The 18,984-nt window shown below is 65.1% G+C and overlaps 8 protein-coding genes across 8 annotated transcripts; 4 read left to right on the top strand and 4 right to left on the bottom strand.

The window, feature by feature from the left end:
- Positions 1–13: 13 nt before the first annotated feature.
- Positions 14–1,278, top strand: AMSG_05696 (lipase class 3 family protein; the record flags this gene model as incomplete). Its single annotated transcript, XM_013902292.1, has 2 exons — positions 14–1,219; positions 1,258–1,278. 2 exons carry the CDS (start codon positions 14–16, stop codon positions 1,276–1,278), a joined length of 1,227 nt encoding a protein of 408 aa, XP_013757746.1.
- A 120-nt stretch (positions 1,279–1,398) lies between these two features.
- AMSG_11900 (uncharacterized protein) lies at positions 1,399–3,836 on the bottom strand (the record flags this gene model as incomplete). The annotated part of the gene is made up of 2 exons (XM_013902320.1): positions 2,549–3,836; positions 1,399–2,278 (listed from the first exon to the last, which is right to left on the bottom strand). Exons 1-2 carry the CDS (start codon positions 3,676–3,678, stop codon positions 1,399–1,401), a joined length of 2,010 nt encoding a protein of 669 aa, XP_013757774.1. The 5' UTR covers positions 3,679–3,836.
- A 471-nt stretch (positions 3,837–4,307) lies between these two features.
- Positions 4,308–5,890, top strand: AMSG_05693 (uncharacterized protein; the record flags this gene model as incomplete). Its single annotated transcript, XM_013902291.1, has 2 exons — positions 4,308–5,549; positions 5,642–5,890. The coding sequence occupies 2 exons, from the start codon at positions 4,308–4,310 to the stop codon at positions 5,888–5,890; spliced, it is 1,491 nt and encodes a 496-aa protein (XP_013757745.1).
- On the bottom strand, positions 5,891–8,576 carry AMSG_05692 (uncharacterized protein; the record flags this gene model as incomplete). Its single annotated transcript, XM_013902290.1, has 2 exons — positions 5,891–8,198; positions 8,560–8,576. 2 exons carry the CDS (start codon positions 8,574–8,576, stop codon positions 5,891–5,893), a joined length of 2,325 nt encoding a protein of 774 aa, XP_013757744.1.
- A 160-nt stretch (positions 8,577–8,736) lies between these two features.
- On the top strand, positions 8,737–12,176 carry AMSG_11899 (uncharacterized protein; the record flags this gene model as incomplete). The annotated part of the gene is made up of 3 exons (XM_013902319.1): positions 8,737–10,448; positions 10,830–10,954; positions 11,115–12,176. 3 exons carry the CDS (start codon positions 8,737–8,739, stop codon positions 11,867–11,869), a joined length of 2,592 nt encoding a protein of 863 aa, XP_013757773.1. The 3' UTR covers positions 11,870–12,176.
- Positions 12,177–14,022: 1,846 nt separating this feature from the next.
- AMSG_05687 (uncharacterized protein) lies at positions 14,023–15,249 on the top strand (the record flags this gene model as incomplete). The annotated part of the gene is made up of 1 exon (XM_013902289.1): positions 14,023–15,249. The coding sequence occupies one exon, from the start codon at positions 14,023–14,025 to the stop codon at positions 15,247–15,249; it is 1,227 nt and encodes a 408-aa protein (XP_013757743.1).
- Positions 15,250–15,294: 45 nt separating this feature from the next.
- AMSG_05686 (uncharacterized protein) lies at positions 15,295–16,881 on the bottom strand (the record flags this gene model as incomplete). The annotated part of the gene is made up of 1 exon (XM_013902288.1): positions 15,295–16,881. The coding sequence occupies one exon, from the start codon at positions 16,879–16,881 to the stop codon at positions 15,295–15,297; it is 1,587 nt and encodes a 528-aa protein (XP_013757742.1).
- A 457-nt stretch (positions 16,882–17,338) lies between these two features.
- AMSG_05685 (uncharacterized protein) lies at positions 17,339–18,715 on the bottom strand (the record flags this gene model as incomplete). The annotated part of the gene is made up of 2 exons (XM_013902287.1): positions 17,339–18,123; positions 18,664–18,715. 2 exons carry the CDS (start codon positions 18,713–18,715, stop codon positions 17,339–17,341), a joined length of 837 nt encoding a protein of 278 aa, XP_013757741.1.
- Positions 18,716–18,984: the final 269 nt, after the last annotated feature.

Genomic DNA, 18,984 nt, shown 5'->3' with positions numbered 1-18,984 from the left:
GGAAGGAAGGAGTATGGGATGTGGGTCATCCAAGCCGCCGCCGGAAGAGCCACCACCACCGCCCAAGCCCAAGAAGAAGCCGCCCAAGCCGAGCAAGGTCAAGGTGGCTCGAGAGGCAGCGGCAGCCGAGGAGGAAGCCGGAACGAGTGCGAATGAGCCATCCGAGGATGCGACCATGAAGTCGGTGGCCAAGGCCATTCTGGAAGCAACTCGGGATATGGGTCCGTGGAAGCCATCCGATCTGACCGCCGGTCTCTACTTTCTCCGCAAGGCCCACATGCGCAAGGCGGAGGAGGCCGTGGCCTCGGGCGAGCATCCGTATCTCAAGGAGAAGCCCATCAAGGACAAGGCTCTGGTCAAGCACATGCTCTACTGGTCGCGCGTCATCCTCGCCACGTACTCAGGCTCGGATGAGGCCGTTGTCGAGGCTCTCGGATGGAGCGCCGATGACATTGTCCGCTCCGATTGGACCTCGCAAAAGTCCCGCCCGGCCTACTTTCTCGCCCTCGATCACGACAAACAGAAGGTGGTTGTCGGCATCCGCGGCACCGCCTCGGCAGCAGACGCCATCACAGACGCTGCCGCTGCTCTTGAGCCGTGCCTCACCGGCAAGGCCCATCGCGGCATCTACACCGCCGCCTCGTGGTTCATGAACAACATCCTCGACGACATCTACGCCCTCCTCAATGATCACGACGGGTACTCGGTCATGACTGTCGGTCACTCGCTCGGCGGTGGAACAGCGGCTCTTCTTGCCATTCTGCTCAAGGAGGAAGAGTTTATGGACGTCGAGTCGTTTGTCCTTGCCCCGGCTTGTGCCGTCTCGCTCGACCTCGCCGAGGCTGCCGCAGACTACGTCACCACCGTTGTCCACGCCGACGACTGCGTCCCACGCGCCTCCACCCGGGCACTCATCAACCTCCGTCAAGAGGTCAAGGACTCGCCGTGGAAGCAGGAGGCCCTGGCGGCCGCCAAGGAGACCCGAGCCGGCAAGGCCCTGGCCGGCGCCGCCTCGCGCGCCGGCGAGTCGTCCGCCGGCAAGTCTGCCGCTCGCGGAGGTAAGGCTGCAGGCAAGGCCGCAAGCCGTGGCACCAAGGCCGCAGGCAAGGCTGCCGGCCGCCTTGCCGGTGCCGTTCGCCCGCGCGGCGGGCCGCGGCCTGACGACGACGACGACGACCTCGAAGACGACGAGGTGACCAATCTCTTCCCGCCCGGCAAGGTCTACCACCTGCATTGCATCGGCTCCGAGTCGTACAGACTCCATCAGGTGCCCAATGACACATTTGAGAACTTGCTTCTCTCCAATACCATGCTCAAGGACCACTCGTCTGACCTTTACTACGACGCCCTTGCCGAGCTCGCCGACAATCTCAAGCGCTGAGCCGTGTAACACTCTCCTCACAGCTTGTGCGTGATGTAGCCGTCGGTGTGGTACGGATACGCCACCGAGGCGCCAGCTTGCTCGGCCAGCTGCGGGTGCGCCTCGAGCGCAAGTGCGGTGACCTTGGCCTGTAGCGCCTCGCGCCTCGCGTCGTCGAGCAGCGAGATGTACGACTTGGACTTGATCCGCTCCCAGATCGTCTTGAGGTCTGCTGGCATGCTCCATGCCACCTGGACGTGTGCAAGCGGCGCAAAAGCCTCCTTCGCCGTCGCCGTCGTCCACACCTGCTTCCACTTCCCCTGCCGGTACTGCGGCGCGCTGCCCTCGTACACCTCGTAAGCGTCGCGGAGCGAGGCCACCCACGGCGCCGTCCGATCCTCCATGTTCCACACCAATGCCAACCGCCCGCCCGGCGCCAGCACCCGCGCCATCTCGGCCACCACCTCCTCGTTGGCGAACCAGTGGAAGGCCTGTGCCACCACCACCAGATCGACGCTGCCGTCAGCAGCCGGCAGCGCGTCGGCCGCCCCCGCCTCCACCGAGACCTCGGCACCATCGGGCACCACCCCGGGCGCGTCCACCACTGCTGCAGCAAAAGCAGCCCGCATCGCCGCCGCAGGCTCCACTGCCGTCAGTGATACCCCGCCCGGGCCCGCCCGCCCGGCCAACTCGCCCAAAAGGCGGCGGGTAAACTTGCCGGTCCCGGCCCCGATCTCCAGCACCTTTAGCGGCGCGCCTTGCCCGCCCCGCGCGCATAGCCCCGCCGCCACAGCCCGAACCGCTCCCTCCGGATAAGACGGCCGCGCCCGCTCGTACGCATCGATGTTGACCTCAAAGCCCTTGGCAGCCACCTCGTGGACCTGAGCGGCCAACCGACCACTAGCCGCGCTCAACCCACTGCCCAGCCGCATGCACCCACCAGCAACTCGGAACATAACTCGATACAATGTGTGAGAGAGATGTGCAAACACCAACGCTCTACCTCCGCAAGCTTGGCTGGCGGTGTGGGCGGCGCGGAGCACCGCGCGGCAGGTCTGTCGTGGCATGCCACGCCACACCTGCCAAGCACGTCAGCTGCATGCTCCACCGCTTGCACCACCGCATGCTCCACGGCATGCTCCAAATTATTTCGTGTCATTTCCTGCCTACGAGATGGTGCAGCTCGACGGAGGTCCGTCACTCTCCTCATCACCGCTCTCCTCATCACCACTCTCCTCATCGTCACTCTGCTCATCACCACTCTCCCCGCCAGAACCAGCGTCGCCTGCCTCGCGCTCAGTGACGGCATCGAGCTCGGGCTTGCCATTCGAGACCGAAAAGTGGACGACAAACCGCGGGAGGACAGCAGCAGGGTCAAAGACCACGATCTCGTCGCCCGTCGGCTCGGCGTCGGCCGAGGGCAGCGGCTCATACTCGTCGACGAGGACGTAGTGCGAGTCGAAGCCATCCATCTGCGGCTTGCCCTCGATGACCTCGGTCACAGGGTAGACCTTGCCCATCAAGACCCAAGAAAGGAGGAGCGAAAAGGCTCCAGGCTCACGCGCGTTGTCCTTGATGTACAGCATGCCATAGTTGGGCAGCTGCGTGAGGTACGCCGTCCCGGCCCCGTACCATCCGCTGTCGCGCGCCTTCGAGACGCCCGTGCGGAAGCCCTGCGCGCAGATGGCGTCGACCGCCGCCGGCCCTGTCCCGTGCCACGCCAGGATCGGATGCGTCCCGCGAGGCGCATTGCCTACCACCGATGCCGCCAGAGACTCGAGCGTCTTGCGCTGCAGCGGCGATGCTCCATCCGGCGGCTCGAGCGTGGCAGGCGGTGACCGCGCCGCCAGCGCCTCGACATGCTCGGCAAACGCAGCCTCGAGTTGCGGATTGTCGACCACCTCAACCGCATCGACCACGTACACCCGATCCTTGTTGACAAAGCGACGAAATGCAAGCTCAACAGTCTTGAACACCGCCGCCGCATACGACGTCTCCGCCACATGTGGCCGCTCGATGATGAGCCGGGTCGCTGCCCCCCTGCTGCCCGCCCGCGCCCGCGCCCCATCCCGCATCAGCGCCCGCATGTCGAGCGCCCAAAAGGCCCCATCGCAGGGCTTGGGCTCCATCGCCGCAGGTTGTGGCGCCGATAGCGTCCGCCGCAGGCCCGGCGCCCTGCTGCAGAGCGCCAGCCGCGCCGCCGCCGCCGGGCCGCCGGGCATGCTCGTCACAGTCAGGTCATGGAAGACCAGGACGGCGCCGTCAAAGCTCACCACGTCGCCATGGAGCAGAGCACGCGCCGCACCACGACTCAGCATCCGCCCGTTTACCGCCACTCGGCCTGCGCCGCCTCGGATCCAGTGGACCCGTCGTGTCGCCGCCGTCGCCACCGTCGCCGCCACCTCGGCTCTGCGGCCGCCGGTAGAGACGCCTGCCCGCACCCCGCCCCTGCGCCGGCTCAGCACAATCTTACGAGCCAAGAGATGGATGACTAGACGTGCCCCAGCCTCACTCGCGCCCACAAGCCGTCCCCATGCCTGCCGCGGTCCGAGTCGCCTCCCTGGAAGCCCCGTCCGCCCCATCGATGACATCCCAGCTCGCCGTCTGCCCGTCCGAAAAAGGTCGTAAAGTGGCCAGCCGAGCCGATCACCGCCGCCCGTCACCCCCGTCCGTCACATCGTCTTGGCCTGCGTCTGCCACCTCCGTCCACTCCGACCACGACCACCACCGCAGCCACCCCCGCCAGTGGCGCCTGCTCCCAAGCAGATTCAGGGGCTCTTCGCCTCATCCCTCATCCATCCCCACACACACACACACCACCACCACCTCTCACCCCGGTGATCGATCACGCCTTTGATCAAACACCGCGACCGTGATCAAAGCCCACTCAGCACACGTGACCCCACCCCACCCACCCCCCCCCCCCACCGCCCGGCCGTGGAAAACAATGGAAGGCGGCGGATGGAGACAGAGCCCGCGGAGTGGATGGGCGGGAACAGCTGCAGGCGGGCTTGTGGTTGCAGTCATTGTGCTCGTGCTCAACCTGGCGGTCCGCGACACCTTGCCGGCGACCCAGCACGCGGTGGTGCTGGTGACCGATGCCGCCGACGAGGGCGAAGCCGCTCTGGTTGTGGCAGCCTGGCCGGCGGCCGTGTCGGGCTCCGGAGCGCCGCTGCCTGCCGCCTCACACCCTCAGCCGCCGCCGCTCCCGCTTGTGGCTGCGCCGGCTGTCTCGGACGCGGTGGTCGTCGTGGCTCGTCTCGTCCGGCTGCCCTCGTTCACCGCACCCGATCCGGCGCCGCTGGCCGCCGCCCTCGCCGTCGCTCGCTCCGTCGTCCCGTTCGACGACCGCTACGCCACGCCGATATACACTTATATTGCGCCGACGAGCGCTGCTGAGGCGGAGGCGGTCGATGCCGCTGCCATGCGGCTCCGCGGCTTCCTCGCAGACTCGGAGTTTGAGGACAAGGGCTATTGGACGCTGCCGCTGCCGGCGGCGGCTCCGGGCACTGCCGCTTGGCTGGCCGCCAATCCGCTGGCAAGCGGTGTTTGTGCCGGCGGCGACGCGTCTGTTGCGGGCGTCGTCTTCTCCTGGGAGTTTCTTGCTGTCGGCGCTGCCGCCCCGCAGGGCCTGCCCGACACCCACGCCACCCTCACCTTTGCCTGCCGCGCGTATGTGTCGTCGATGGCAGCCGCGTGGCCGGCCTTTGGTCCGGGCGCCAAGGCCTTGGCCTGGCGCTCCGCTGGTACCGCCGCTGTCCGCGCCTCCAACGCCAACCAAACCACCGCTTGCCTCCCCGCCACCGCCTTTGTCGCGCTTGTTGGCGCCGGCTCGGCGAGTCCGCTCGGCCTGCTTGGTGCCTCCGCCGACGGTGCCAGCTGCGCTGCCGAGCTAGCACCGCTTCTCAACATGAGCAGTGGTGCCGGCATGGATGGCATCTCGCTCCCAGCCCCGCTTACAGCGGCTCACGTCTCGCTCCAGGGCATCGCTGCTCGCGGCTACCAAGCCGCCGCCAGCTACGTCAACTCGACCGGCAGTATCGCGCCGCACGTGCCGTCGCTGGCGGAACTCCGTGAGGTGGCGAGCACTGTCTGCGCGCTCCCAGCCACGACGTATCGCGAGCGGTTGGAGCCAGACTTTGCGCTCGCCAACACCCCGCTCTGCTTTGTTCTCGAGTGGACGGCGCTGGTCCTCGGCGAGGGACTGGGCCTGAGCAACACAACCGCGATCGACGCGACCATGGACGAAGCTACGCTCTCGGCCCTGCCGCTTGTGGCTAGCCGGGCGCCCTCTTCCGCCCACCGAACCCGTCGACGTGGACAACCGCTCACTGGGGCCGGCTCGCCCACGACTCGATCACTATTGTGGCAGCGCTCCTCGGCATCGCGTCGTGCATGGTTGCGTTTTGGCAGTGTTCACTGTGGCACAAGCGGCTGGCGCGCGCGCACGCGGAGACCGGCACTGACGCCGAGTCGATTGGACTCGTGCCGTCAGCCATCGCCACGTCGACCTACAACACCGCGTCATAGCTAGGCAGCGGCAGCAAGGGCGGCGACGCTGAGCGGGGTGGCGAGCGAGAAGAGTGCCCAGGTCGAGCCGTCAAAGACCCGCAGGCCGAGCCACTCGAAAGTGACTCGGCTCTCGATGCCGAGCTCGGTCGCCCAGAGCTGGTACGTGGCTGCCAGAACCACGTGCGCAGCAGAGCCGCCGCAGAGCAGCTTGCGCAGCAGCCGCGGCCGCGTCGATGCTTCCAGCGAGGCAAAGACTGCCAGCGCCGCCGCCAGGTACAGCGTCCCGCTCACCGACGGTGCTTGCAGTGCCGCCAGAATACAGAGTGCGCCGAGGCAGCCACGGTGGACCACCGAGGTGCCTGCCGGGAACGGCGGCCTGCGCTCTGCTCCACGCAGCGTGTGCCGTAGCGCGGCAAACGCCGCGCCGACTGCAGCCACGTCCCACACCACGTCGCCGAGCCGCCGCGCAAAGTGCTCGCCGGAGCTTCCGCCGATGGCCTCCAGCCCGACCTTGTCCCAAATGTCGATCTTGAACACATGCTGCAGAATCCGCGCCAGGCTCACCGCCGAGGCATAGACAAGCGCTGGCATCGGCACCTGGCGCCGTAGCGATTTGATGCCGCCGACTAGCATGAGGAGCAGGTAGCCGCACGAGATGAGCCCAAGCTGGTACCGTCCCAGCGCCGCAAACGCCAGCGCCACATCCAACGCCGGCCGAGTAGCGGCCCGCTGCACAAGCGAGAGCTGCAACGGTCGCGGCGGTGCCGCAAGCACCCGTCCCACCACCGGCTGAAGGAGAAGCAGGACCGCAACGAGTGGCAGCTCCCAAGAGAGCAGATCAAAGGCCGAGTTGTAGTCAGCAAGCGAGTCGACAACCTCAAACTGTCGCAACGCGTACAGCACCGTGCAAGCCGCAAGCGCGTACGCCTCCAACAGACGCCAGCCGCGCGCCACCGTCGCCAGCGGTAGTGCCGCTACCAGCATCGCCGCCGCTAGATACGCTGCGTTCACATACGACGGCCGTGCAAGTGCAAGGGCCAGCAGCACTGTCAGCGCCACGGCGCGGACGCCAAGCGCCCACAGCGGCGATGACGAGTCTGCGCTGCTCACCACAGACCGTGACCCAGAGCCGCGGCCGCGGCCGCTCTCAGCGTCATCGTCAACGGCTTCGCATGTCAGCCGCAGCGCAACGCTTGCAAGAGCGCTTCCTACTGCCAGGAGGCCAAATCCAAAGACAAACATGGTCCCCGACGGCGCATCGCCCAGCTCCGAAACATAGCGGTAGCCAAAGACGCCAAAGACGACACCAGCGGTGACCGCCGCCAACCAGCGCGCCGCCTGGGTTCCCGGGAGGAATACCAGGTTGGCGCAGCCGGTCACAAACAGCGCAAGGCCCAGGACCGAGTCGAGGCCGACGGCAAGCACTACCAGCGCCACCAGCGCCGCGAGCCGGAGCCAGCGGAGGACGCCCCGCCGCATCGGCGGAACCTGAGGCGTCTGCGCAAGCAGCCGCAGACCGACGGCGGCAAGCAGAGCACCGCGGGCAATCCACGGAGACGCCGCGCCGTGGCCGACCATCGCCGCCGTCGACGACGTCAGGCTCGGCCACGCCCATACATGCGCCACCAGAGCGTGGAGCGTGGCCATTCCAGCAAGCGGCGTGAGCAGTCCAGCCGCCAGCATGCCCATGCGAACGCCCGCCGCCACGCCGCAGCCCACCACATAGATCGCCGGCAGGATGGCTGGCGCCACCGTTCCGCCAGCCGCCAGCACTCCGGCGCCCAACACCACGTGCCCGACGCCAGAATACATCGCTGCCGGCGGTTGCTCGGCCCTTGCCGCGGGGGCAGCCCGAGCGAGGGCCGGAGCAAGCGCCACTCCAGCTGCAGCCGCCACGCCCGAGGAGACAGCGCCAGCAGCGGCTGAGATCAGCAGCGCCAGTGCGTACAGCGCCAGCACAGCGGCTGTGGGCCGCATCATGGCCATGCCCGGCAGCCACAGACTAAGCCCAGCAGCAAGCGCAAAGGGCAGTGTGTGCGGCTCGATTGCCGTCGCTGCAGCCGCAACCATCCCCGCGGGGAAGACATGCGAGGCCACCAAAGCTCGGCCCCACGCCACCACGTTGGCCAGACCAACTCCTCCTGCGGCGGCCGAGCCAGAGCCAGAGCCAGAGCCAGAGCCAGAGCCAGAGCCAGAGCCCGAGCCCACGATAGCAGCCGAGCCCGAGCCCAAACCCGAGCCCATGAAGGTGGCCGAGTCCTCGCCAGCTTCGTCGAGCTCAGAGCTGGGCGGCTCCGAGCCCAGGCTGGGCGGCTCCGAGCCCAGGCTGGGCGGCTCCGAGCCCAGGCTGGGCGGGTATGAGGCTGAGGACGACACGACTACGGGCGAGTGTGAGAGTAAAGCGTGGCAGCAATGGCGATGAGTGGTGGTGAGTGGGGAGTGGGGAGTGGGGAGTGGTGAGTGGGGAGTGGGGAGTGGCAGAGGCCAAGGCTGTGGCCGTGGCTGTGGGCGAGGTGCGGAGGATGTCAGCTGCCGCACTCGATGCACCACGCCGGGAAAGGCAGAGGACAGGGGGGGGAGGGGGTGAACAGACTGCGGATGATCAGGTTGTGGGAGGGAAAGAGAGGGGAGGAGATGCGAGATGCGGAGAAAGGCAGCCAGGCAACAGATGGCGATGACGTTGCAACGGGCGTCCATCGGCCATTTGGACAGGGTGGCCAGCTGCCGGCGTTTGAGCCGACGGCTTTCGAGCAGGCGGCGGGCAACGTTTGTTCGGCGGCCGTTCCGCAGGCAGCGGCGCTGGCCAGGAGCAGCACGCAGCGAGCGAGATCCAGACTCCACTCTGCGGATACAGCAAGCAAGCTATGGACGGACGATTTAACCCGGACGCAGAGTCGGAGGTGTCTGTGGGCGGGATTGTGCTTCCAGAGCGCAACGCGAACGTCAACGATGTGGTCGTTTCGACTCTGCAAGCCGAGGAGGAGGTGGACATCGACGAGATGGCCGGGCTCAAGTACCGCGAGCTGCGGGAGGATCCACGGGTGCGAAAGCTGATGCAGTGGGAGACGGATCTCAAGGTCGAGCTCGTGGAGGAGGAGAACGACTTTTCGGTCAAGCGGCTCATCTCCGAGTCGTATGTGGCGCAGGGCCTGCGGATTACACTTCTTGCTCTGCTCTTTATTGTGGCTGCGCCGTTTGTGTGGATCGGACTGGTGTGCTACTCCCCATTTGCTTTCATCTCGTTCCGCAACAGGCACAACGGCGGCGAGCTGGGCATCTTCTACCTGGTGCTCCTGCTGTTTGTGCCGATTCCTATCCTTGCGGCGCTCAACGTTACACTTGCGCTCTCGATCGATACGGCGGTGTCCACGACCGAGACGGTGGCGCCGGTCATCTTCTACGCCACCATCGCAGTGTCTGCAGGCCTGCTGTATGGAGCCAACGCGCGGTACGAGGCGATTCACTTTGAGGCCGACGAGGAGGAGGGCCGCAACGAGTCGTCGTACTTTGACGATTACTCGTCGTCGTCGTCGACGTCGGACGACGACTCGATCAAAACACTCACGCCCAAGCAACAAAAGCAGCGTGTGCTCAACTCGCTGACGCTTGAGCGGCAGAAAGAGGTCAACACAATGGTGGTGACGCGTCTTGTTGAGCTCCTCGAGTCCAAGGCGCACTTTCTCAACCAGTCGTCGTTTGCCGTGACCACGCTCGCGCTCGCTGTTCTCGGCGCCACTATCCAGGCTTTCCTCGGCCCGATCTTCCGGGCGATTATCGACGACGGGCGCGGCTTCTGGGGCTCTCACGGCACGCCGCACGCTGCCGATGTTGTCATTGTCCTCTCGACTATGTACTGCTCGTTTGTGGTCGGCTTTGTCTTTATCGTGTGCATGGTGGTCATCTCGGCCGATCTGTGGCAAGACGTCAACCTCGCCACGCACTTTTTCGACATTGTCTCCGAGAACAACCATCTTCTTCAAAAGCGAATCAACAAGAACGATGCCGCCTTCTCCAACGTTGCCTCGTCGACCGGCTACATCCCGTTCTATCTCAAGCTCAACTCGCTGCGGAACTTCAAAGTCTGGCTCGGCATCCGCAAGTACGTGCGGTTCCGCGAGTCGGGCCGCGTCGCCGTCCTCCGCGATCCCATCACTCTTGTGGCCCTGTTTTTTGTCCTCATATTTGCCCTCATCATGATCTACCGCATTCTCATCACCTCGTCGGGCCTCGACGAACTCGCCATCTTCACCCTCTACGACACGGTCGTCCTCCTCGTCTACTTGCTCTCCATCGGGCAAGCCGGAATTTCCCTGACGGCATTTGTAACCAAGGAGAGTGACATGCTCCGCAAGCGGATCATCCGCCTCGAACAGCGGTGCGACCAACTGCAGACCGCCATCATCCGCTGGTCCGACGACTACGACGGTGACAAGCAGTCCGAAATCGACCGCCACAAGTTGCTCATCTCCAAGATGTCCACCGTCGTTGACTCAAACACATACTCAGAGCCGGTCAAGGTCCTCGGCATCGCCCTCGATGCCAACCTCCGCGCCAAGCTCCTTGGCATCGGCCTCTCGTCGATATCGGCTGGTGTGGCCAAGCTCTTGTCGGGCCCACTGGGCACTTGACGCACATGGCTGCGCTGCCTGGCCTCGGCTACCCCCATCGCCGGCCAAGTTTTCGACCTAGTCTCGGAGAAGGACAACCTGCTCCTGTAGCGGATCCCGATCAAGGACACTGTGTTTGTAAACGTTGCCTCGTCGACCGCTACGTGCCGCTTCATCTCGGGCTTCAAGTCGTGCCCTGAAGCTTGGCAACGCCGGCCGAGCGAGCGGGAACCTTGACCGCCTCAATGAACTTACTCGAGTCGACAATGGTGGTCATCTTGGAGACCAAGATCTGGAGACGGTCGATCTCCTCCTGGTCTTCTTCGTCTTCTTCATTGTCGCCAGACCAGCGCATGTGCCGGTCCGGAGAACGTCGCACCGCTGGTCGAGGCGAACGATCCGTTTGTGGAGCAGTTCGGTCACCTTGTCCACAAACATGGTGAGCAGAATGCCGACCTGCCTGATGGCATGCAGCGTGTCGTAGAGCACAGAAGGAGTCGATGCCCGACAAAGTGACGAGAATATCATACACTGGCAGGTATACCGGCGCCACCAGCGTGCACCTGCCCCGCCCTCAACGCGCATCACACCCGTCTCCACATTGCGGCCCGTGTCGATGCGGCGGTCGGGACGAGCGCGCCTGGTGCCTGAGCCGAGCTCGATGGTTGAGCCGCCGATGGCACACGCCCAGCCTGCAGCTACGTCGGCAGAAGCAGACCGCAGTGCAACGCGCACTGCCGTCGCCGCCCACCCTGCCGTCCGCAGACTGACCCGGTTACTGGCCGAGACCCGGCGGCGGACGGCGGCCGAGGCAACAACCGCGGCTGAGGCACTGGCCGCGGCCGAAACACGCGCTACCGAGGCCGAGGCACGGGCCGCCGAGGCCGAGGCACGGGCTGCCGAAGCCGAGGCACGGGCTGCCGAAGCCGAGGCGCGGGCTGCCGAGGCCGAGGCGCGGACAGCGGCCGTAGCAGCGCGCGAGCAGCCGCTGTGGGCACGGCTCGCCGAGCTGGAAGGCGTGGTAGCTGCGCTTGTAGAAGCAGCGCAGACACAGGCGGCTGTAGCGGATGGGTATGGCGAGGCTCTGGGCGCTGCTGCCCAGGCCGAGGCCGACGGTGAGCGGATGCGTGCGCTGCTGCACGACCGCGACTCTGAGCTGGCACTGCTACGGGCGGTGGTACGGAGCAGGGCAGGAGGGAAAGGCGGCGACGAGGTCGATGGTGACGACCACGGCTGGTCTCAATGCGAGTACGAATACTACGAGTCTGACGATGGTGAAGCCGGGGAGCCAGCGAGCATTGAGCCCGGCGACGAGGCCGCGCTGCTGGAGGCCGCGCTGCGGCAGGCTATCGAGGCCGATCTCGCGGTGCTGGGCAGCGACGGGGTTTGAGCAACAGATAGAATCGTTTTTCGCTATTCATTTGGCAGAGACAGCGCCGGTGATGTCCAACAACACCGTGGCTGTGGCTGCCAGCCCTGAGACAGCGCCAAAGGCCAGCAAGCCCCATGCACCGGCCCGCCACAGCGGCGAGGTGTTGACGGTGTTGGGCGCGAGATGGCCAGAACGGAGAAAGAAGAGGGTCGGCAGAATGTAGACCGAGCACGTGCCTGTTGTGGCCCCGGATAACGCAAACACGTCTTCGACCGACGGAATGAGGATGGCCATGACAAGGGTGAAGCTGATGAGGCCTGCGGTGACGAGGCTGTGGCGTAACCAGGCAAACGGCATGGGCCGCCGGTATACGAGTGAGATAATGAGCTCACGGGTTGGATACACAAACAGCGGCGTCGAAAAGGCGAGCGTGAGACCGAGCGCGAGCTTAGCTGCCCCGATGAACGCATCGTCCTCGTCGGTAAAGTTGTTAAAGACGTTGCCGTCGACGCCGTTGTAAAAGGTAAGAAAGGCAAAGATGCCAACAGTGGCATAAAAGACGGTGCAGATACCAATGGCTGACCACACCACGCCCATGAGTCGGCTCACTGATCGAGCTCGAAGCTCGCCGTACGCAGCAGGCATCTGGATGTGTGAGGTGTACGCAAAAGTGACGATGGGATAGACAAAGAGGAACGCGCCGTCCAGCCGCCAGCCGTAGGCCACGGCCCGGACATCTGCCTTGTTGTTGACGTTGCCCGCGGCAGTGTCGTCAAAACCAGACGCAATGGCGGCGTGAATAATGACGCCCGCCAGGTACAGCATGCAGAGGAGGGCGGCGCCCGAGGTAAACCGCATCGCGTCAAGCGAGCGCAAGAGGGAGAGCGGAACGATGATGCCGCCGGCCACTGCCGCCATCACCGTCGCCCGATGGAGGAGCCACGCATCAGGGGCATCGAACCACGCCTGAAGGACAGGCGGAATGACGTCGCCGATAACAATCAAATAAGCCAGAATCGACGACCACGTGTCGACCGTCATCAACACGTCCAGCGCCATCGCCGTCCGCCGCCCAAAGAACTCGCGCGCCAGATCCTGGTACGACGCCGCCATCCTCGCGCTCCCGGCCGCACCTCCCGCCGAGGGTCGCGATGTCGCCTCTACAGCATGCGTCAGCAGCAGTATGCAGAACCCCGCCGCAATCGCACACACCGTGAGCAGCACGCATCCAAGCCCGATGCCCGTCGCCGCAAACACGAATGGCAGTGAGAGCGTGCCCGATCCGAGCGTGAGGTTGGCCACGTTGAACACCGCCGACGCTGGCGACGCCGTACCGGGTGCGAGCTCCGGGAGGCCCACACTCTGTGCCTTGCCCATGCTCGCCGCACGCGCTGGACTCAACTCGAGCAATGGTGTTGCCACTGTCTTCTCGTGGCTGGCCATGGCGGTCGATAGCGGCAGGTGCAAGAGCAGGTGTGAGAGAGATGTGTAGGGTTTGGACGAGGATGTGTCGGTGTGTTGTGTGATCACAGATGAGCTTGCTGCCTTTTGGCCTTTTGGACAAGACTTTGGGCTGTGTGAGAGCTGTAGAAGGTTGTGAAAGGCTGTTGACCCAGTTGCGATGTTGCTGAAGATGGATGATGCATGGTACTATAGAGCGGTTGGTTACAGATGCATGTGTGCGAGTAAAGAGGCAGATCAAGGCCAGGGAGAGCTCACCTGGTCGCCAGACCACATGCATATTCAAGAACGTAAAAACGTTCAACACATTGCATTTTCACATAAAAATATAATACTATAGATTAGAAATCAAATTTCAAATCCATACCTTTCAATTCTAATTCTAAATGTATAATTATACCAATTTATATAAATATATATTTCAAAGTGTACCCATAACATGAGTTTCTTGCGTTGTCGTCATTTCGTCCTCGTTCTCCTCCGTCCCTTCTCCGCTTGCATCCCACCCCTACTACGTGCATACTCTGCACTCTTTCTTTGCCTCTAGTCAAGTTCTCCTGCTCATCAACGCTGTATCACTCACTGTGGACTCGAATCGAGCAGGAAACTGACGATCCGCCCACATCACACCTCGATCAACCATGACGCGCCCTGGACTACCACGCCCGCTGTGCTCTTCGCACACACCTCTCGCTACACACTCGCAAGCCATGCTGCGCGTTCTGTACTCGCGGGTGGGAACATCTCTGTCGTGCTCGGCACCGCGGGCTCTGAGCGCCGCCGAGCACATGGTTGCACGCGGCGTCCGTACCACGCCAGCGGCGGCGGCGGCCAAGGACGGCAGCAGCGGTGAGGCCAAGGAGCCGACACCAAGCGCGGAGACCTCGGGTGCCGGTCAGAACGAGGCTGCAACTGCTGCGGCCGCTGGAGCAACAGCTGCGGGCGAGGGCGAGGCGGCGGCGGCGGCGGCAGGCGAGGGCGAGGCGGCGGCGGCGGCGGCAGGCGAGAAGAAGCGGCCGTGGTGGAAGGGCCCCGAGAAGGACCCGTACGACCCGTTCGACACTGACTACTCGGCACCGATGCCGCTACAGAACCCGCTCTCGACCGGGGCCCGGATCTCGCTCGCGCTGCTGGGCCTGTTCTCGATCGGGTCGTCGACGTACGTCCTCTCGACCTTTGACATTCCCGAGGACCATCCGCTGTATGAGGGCAAGGACGCCGGGCTGGTAGCCAAGCTTGTGGCCAACTGCAAGTACATGTACAACTCGATTGCCGGCGAGTCGAACAAGCCGCTGCTCCCAGACCCGCTCCCGCCTCCGTTCTACAAGCCGTACACGCTCATTGTGGGCCTCGACGAGGTGCTCATCCACACCAAGTACGATGCACGGACCGGGTTCCAGACGCTCAAGCGGCCGGGCATGGACGCGTTCCTCCGCGAGGTCTCGTCGCTCTACGAAGTTGTGGTCTGGTCGGTCAAGTCGTTCATTGTTTCGGGCCCGGTCCTCAGCTCGATTGATCCGTTTGAGAAGATGTTTGCATACAAGCTGTACCGGCCGTCGTGCAAGAGTAACGACGACGGGGCGCCGGTCAAGGACCTCACGCGGATCAACCGCCCGCTTCACAGGGTCATTTCCATTGAGGCTGATCCAAGCCGCGTCGCCTCGCACCCGGACAACGTTCTGCTCGTCCCGGCGTGGACAGGTGCGCCGGGCGACAATGAGCTCGGCGCCCTGCTCCCCTTCCTCCGTGCCGTCGTCGCCGACAAGGTTGCCGACGTCCGCCTTCTCCTCAAGTTTTACGGCCATGAAAACGTCGGTCGCAAGTTTGTGGCCCACATGCGTGAGCGTCGCGCCCGTGCTGCGCTCGAGTCGTCGCAGCGCGAGGCTGCCCGTGAGCTGCTTGCCCAAGCGGAGGCTACCAAGCCCGACGCTGAGTAAACAACAATCAGCAGCGAATGCTGTGACCGCCGCAGTTGATGGCGGCTACCTTTTCTGCTGCTGGGCAAACCAGGCATCAAACTCGGTCTCGGGCTGTGTGCTCTTGGCCTTGGCTTTGCCTCCGCGCTTGCCGCCGTCTGACGACGGTTTGACCTTTGGCTTTTGCATCACCGCCGTGCCGTAGTCGTAGCCCGAGCCCGAGCCGGAGCCTGAGACGTCCGAGCCTGAGGCAGAGGCGCCTGTTGTCCGTCGGCGGACCGAGGTCCCGTAGTCTGGCGACGACGAGGCCGACGACGACGGGGCCTTGCGCCGGCGTGACGACCGCGACGCCCGGTCGCGCGACGTCGAGCTCCGGCTTGAGCTCTTCGGCTTGCTCCGTGACGGCGCAGACTGGATCTCGATCATTCGTGAGATGACAAGCCGCAGCGCCGAGTAGTTGGCTTTGCACTTGTTGATCGACGCCGCCTGCCGCGCCTCCAGGACCACCAGCCGGGCCGAGAGCTGGTCGACCGAGAGCACCCGCAGGTCCTCGTACCGCCGCTTTCGCCGGCGCCGCTTCCGCCGCAGCGTCGACACATCGTCGCCGTCGCCTGATGAGTCCGCCCCGTTCCGCTTGTTTGCCGTCGACTCGGCCCGCCTGTTCGTCGCTGTCCGCCCGCCGCCACCCGCCTCGCTAGCCCGCGCCCGCGACGAGCTCCGCCGGTGACGCCGGACCCTGTCTGACCCGGCCCCGCCTGAGCTCCCACCGGGCGAGCTCGATCGCGGATAGCCAACTACGTTGAGGCCGGCCGCCGCTGCTGCCGCCGCCACCGCCGGCGATGCCGACCGCGAGCTTGTCCGCCGCTTCGAGGTGCCCGAGCTGGGTCGGAGGCTCGACGCCGATGACCCGCGCCGCCCGTCACGGTACCGGTGCGGCAGCGAAGGGTCGTCCTTTCGCTTCTTCTTCCGCTTGGGCTGGTGATAGTACTTGACCTCCTCGTCGGTTGCAGCCTCGTCGCCTCCGGCGGCCGCGCGATTCGGTACCATGGTCCCGGTCTCCACGCTCGAGCTCGACTCCTCGTCCTCGGCTGCCTGGCCTGCGCTCCCACCGCGGGCACGAACCATGGTCCCGTACTCGCCGCCGTCGGCCGAGTCATCAGAAAACTCGAGCGAGCCCGATGACGAGTTCCGCCGTTGCGCCTTGACCGGCGTCACAACAAACTCGGCGGATCCACCGCCTTGCTCCGGCCCGTCGCGGCTGAGCAAGTCGCCTGCCGAGTGAGCTGGCCGCGAGAGCGGCGGGAACCGTGCCGACCGTGGCGACGCCCGCGGCGACGCCGCCGACGGAAACTTGCCCGACCGTGGCGACCGCCCCACACGCCGCCCAGGCGAGCCTGCGACGTCGGCGGCGCCCGGCGAAAGTCCCGAAATGGACCGCGAGGACAAGTTTGTGTCGATAGTAGGTGTCGCCAGGCCCAGTGCCGGCGACGAGCCCGCCGAGCCCGTGCTCGTTGCCAGGTCCACCGACGACCCACGCCGCTTCTGGCGCGAGATAAGCGACTGCAGCTTTTCAAACTCGACGTCCATGGAGGCCTCCATCTCGTCCAGCCGCTTCTCCAGCGCCGACGAGTCGACCCGTCCGCGTCCCGACATGCCTACGCCTGCACGCGTCTCCTCTGCCTGCCGCCCGTCCCTCCTCTCTTTTCCTCGCTCTCCCCTGCGCCTTGCTGCTGTTCCCGGAGCCGGCTTGCCCCCGGAACGCACGCCGCCGCCACCCGCAACAACGGGGGGTCCTGGGAAGGGGCTCCTGCCTCGTTCGCAAGCGACCTACTAGCCGTGCTCTACGACCGGCTGGCTCTCCCTGCGTCTGCAACACCCGTGGGTGTCCGTCAAGTGTGCTGTCTTCCGTCTCCTGTCCCCGGTCGCCCCTGCCTCCCCCTCCCCTCCCCTCCCCTCTCCGGCCCGTCCTCTCTCGCCCGCCTCTCGCGCCCCCAGCAAAACGTTGGCTCCGCCGCGCCTTCATGCAACCGCTCATTTTTTTTGGCGACGCCCTGGGCGACGCCCTGGGCGACGCCCTGGGCGAGGGACTGTGACTCACGTCGGGGTCTGTTTACCTGGTGTTGAGGTCGGCGCGGCAGAGTGGGCAAGATGAGTTAGTCTCTAGCCACGGTATGAGGCACTGGGCGTGGAACTGGTGGCTGCACGGCAGGACAAAGACGTCGGTCGCGGCGTACGCATCCGGGTCAAACGGGTTGGCCGTCCGCGCCTCGCGGCGCGCCACCACCTCGGCCTTGGTCGCCTTCTTTGCCCGTCCGGCCTTGCTCCGCGCCCGTGCAGTCCGCCACTTGGTCAACAAGTTTCGGAGCTTGGATCGCTTCCGTGCCTGCGGCGCTGTGGCCTGGCTTCCGCTGGCATCACCGTCGGCGCAATTGGCTTTGGCCAGCTCTGGGTCCGACGGACCAGCCCGGCCGCCACCACTTCCAACCTCCGGATTGAGCTCGTCCTGGCACACTGGGCAGAGCGAGGCCTGCTCCGCCTTATTCGCCGCAATGATCGGCAGCTGCTCCACAACCTCGGGGTTGGTTGCCTTTCCGCTCCGCCCGCCCGGCACCCCGCCGGACTGCATGGCCAGCTGCTCGTTGCTCGACACAAGATCCGCCAGCAGCGACCGCACAAGCTGTGAAAAGATCGATGAAAGATCCGGAGTCCCATCGTCGTTCTCGTTGTTTCCCTCCTCGTTGTCGTCCGAAGACGACCATCCACCTGGCCCGGTGAGAATGACCGAGAACATGTTGCGGAGCGAGGCCGGCATCGCCTCGCCGTCCACGCCTCCGACGGCGGCTTGCTCCTCCACAAAATCGGAGCCACACGAGGTACACGCCAGGTCGGGCGTCACTCTCACGCCGGCCCGTCGGCATCCGTGGCAAAAGTAGCGCGGCCGGCGGCCGGCCTCGTCTATCGGAAGATTCAGCGCCCGCACCCGCAGAGGCGGCGATGATGCCTCATCCCGCCGCACTCGCCTTCGCCTTCGCCGCCGCCTTCGCTGCCGCTGCTGCCGCCGCCACGGCCGATTTCGCCACTGCCGCGCCTCTGCGCTCAAATGCGACCCGGTGGTCGACGACGAGCTCGCGGTCGACGAAGTTGAGCTCAGTGACCCCGACGTCGTTGTCGTCGATGAGCTTGACGAGCTCGACGAGCTCGACGAGCTAAGCACCATCATCTGCCTTGCCCATAACTTTTGGCGCCGGGCCGCTTCACGCTCTGCCTCTGCCACGGCCTCCTCGGCCACTGGCGCCACCGCGACGCCTGTGCTCGCATTGGCTGCCTCGTTCGAGTCGGACATCGAGTCCGACGGCACACCTCCATGGCCCGGCAAGCCCGGTAAGGCCGTCGCAGCGACACCAACTGCAGCCCTGGCATAAATGGCATCATTACTATCGCCACCATTGCCCGAGCATGAGTCTGAGACCGTAAAGCCGGCCAACATGCTGTGTGACCTCCCTGCTCGCCTGCCTTGATCGCCGGCCTCGACTTGTTCCTTGCTCCCGGCACCGACACTGACGTGACCTACACCGACTGGCGGAGTCTGCTCCGACACCGCCTTGGTCTCTGTGGCAAACTCTTTGCCTACCGATGTGTGTTGGTCCGTAAAGACAAGGCGACTTGCGTCGAGTGTCTTTCCCCTTGCCCCGTGGCCGTGACTCTCGTGCGACGACCCAAAGTCAGCCTGTCGTCAGTGTTCCATGACGGCACAGA

The sequence above is a fragment of the Thecamonas trahens genome, assembly GCF_000142905.1.
Source record: "Thecamonas trahens ATCC 50062 unplaced genomic scaffold supercont1.24, whole genome shotgun sequence".
NCBI lineage: Eukaryota > Apusomonadida > Apusomonadidae > Thecamonas > Thecamonas trahens.
Note: the sequence above shows the minus strand (reverse complement) of the source record. Positions and strands in the feature narration are given on the sequence as shown.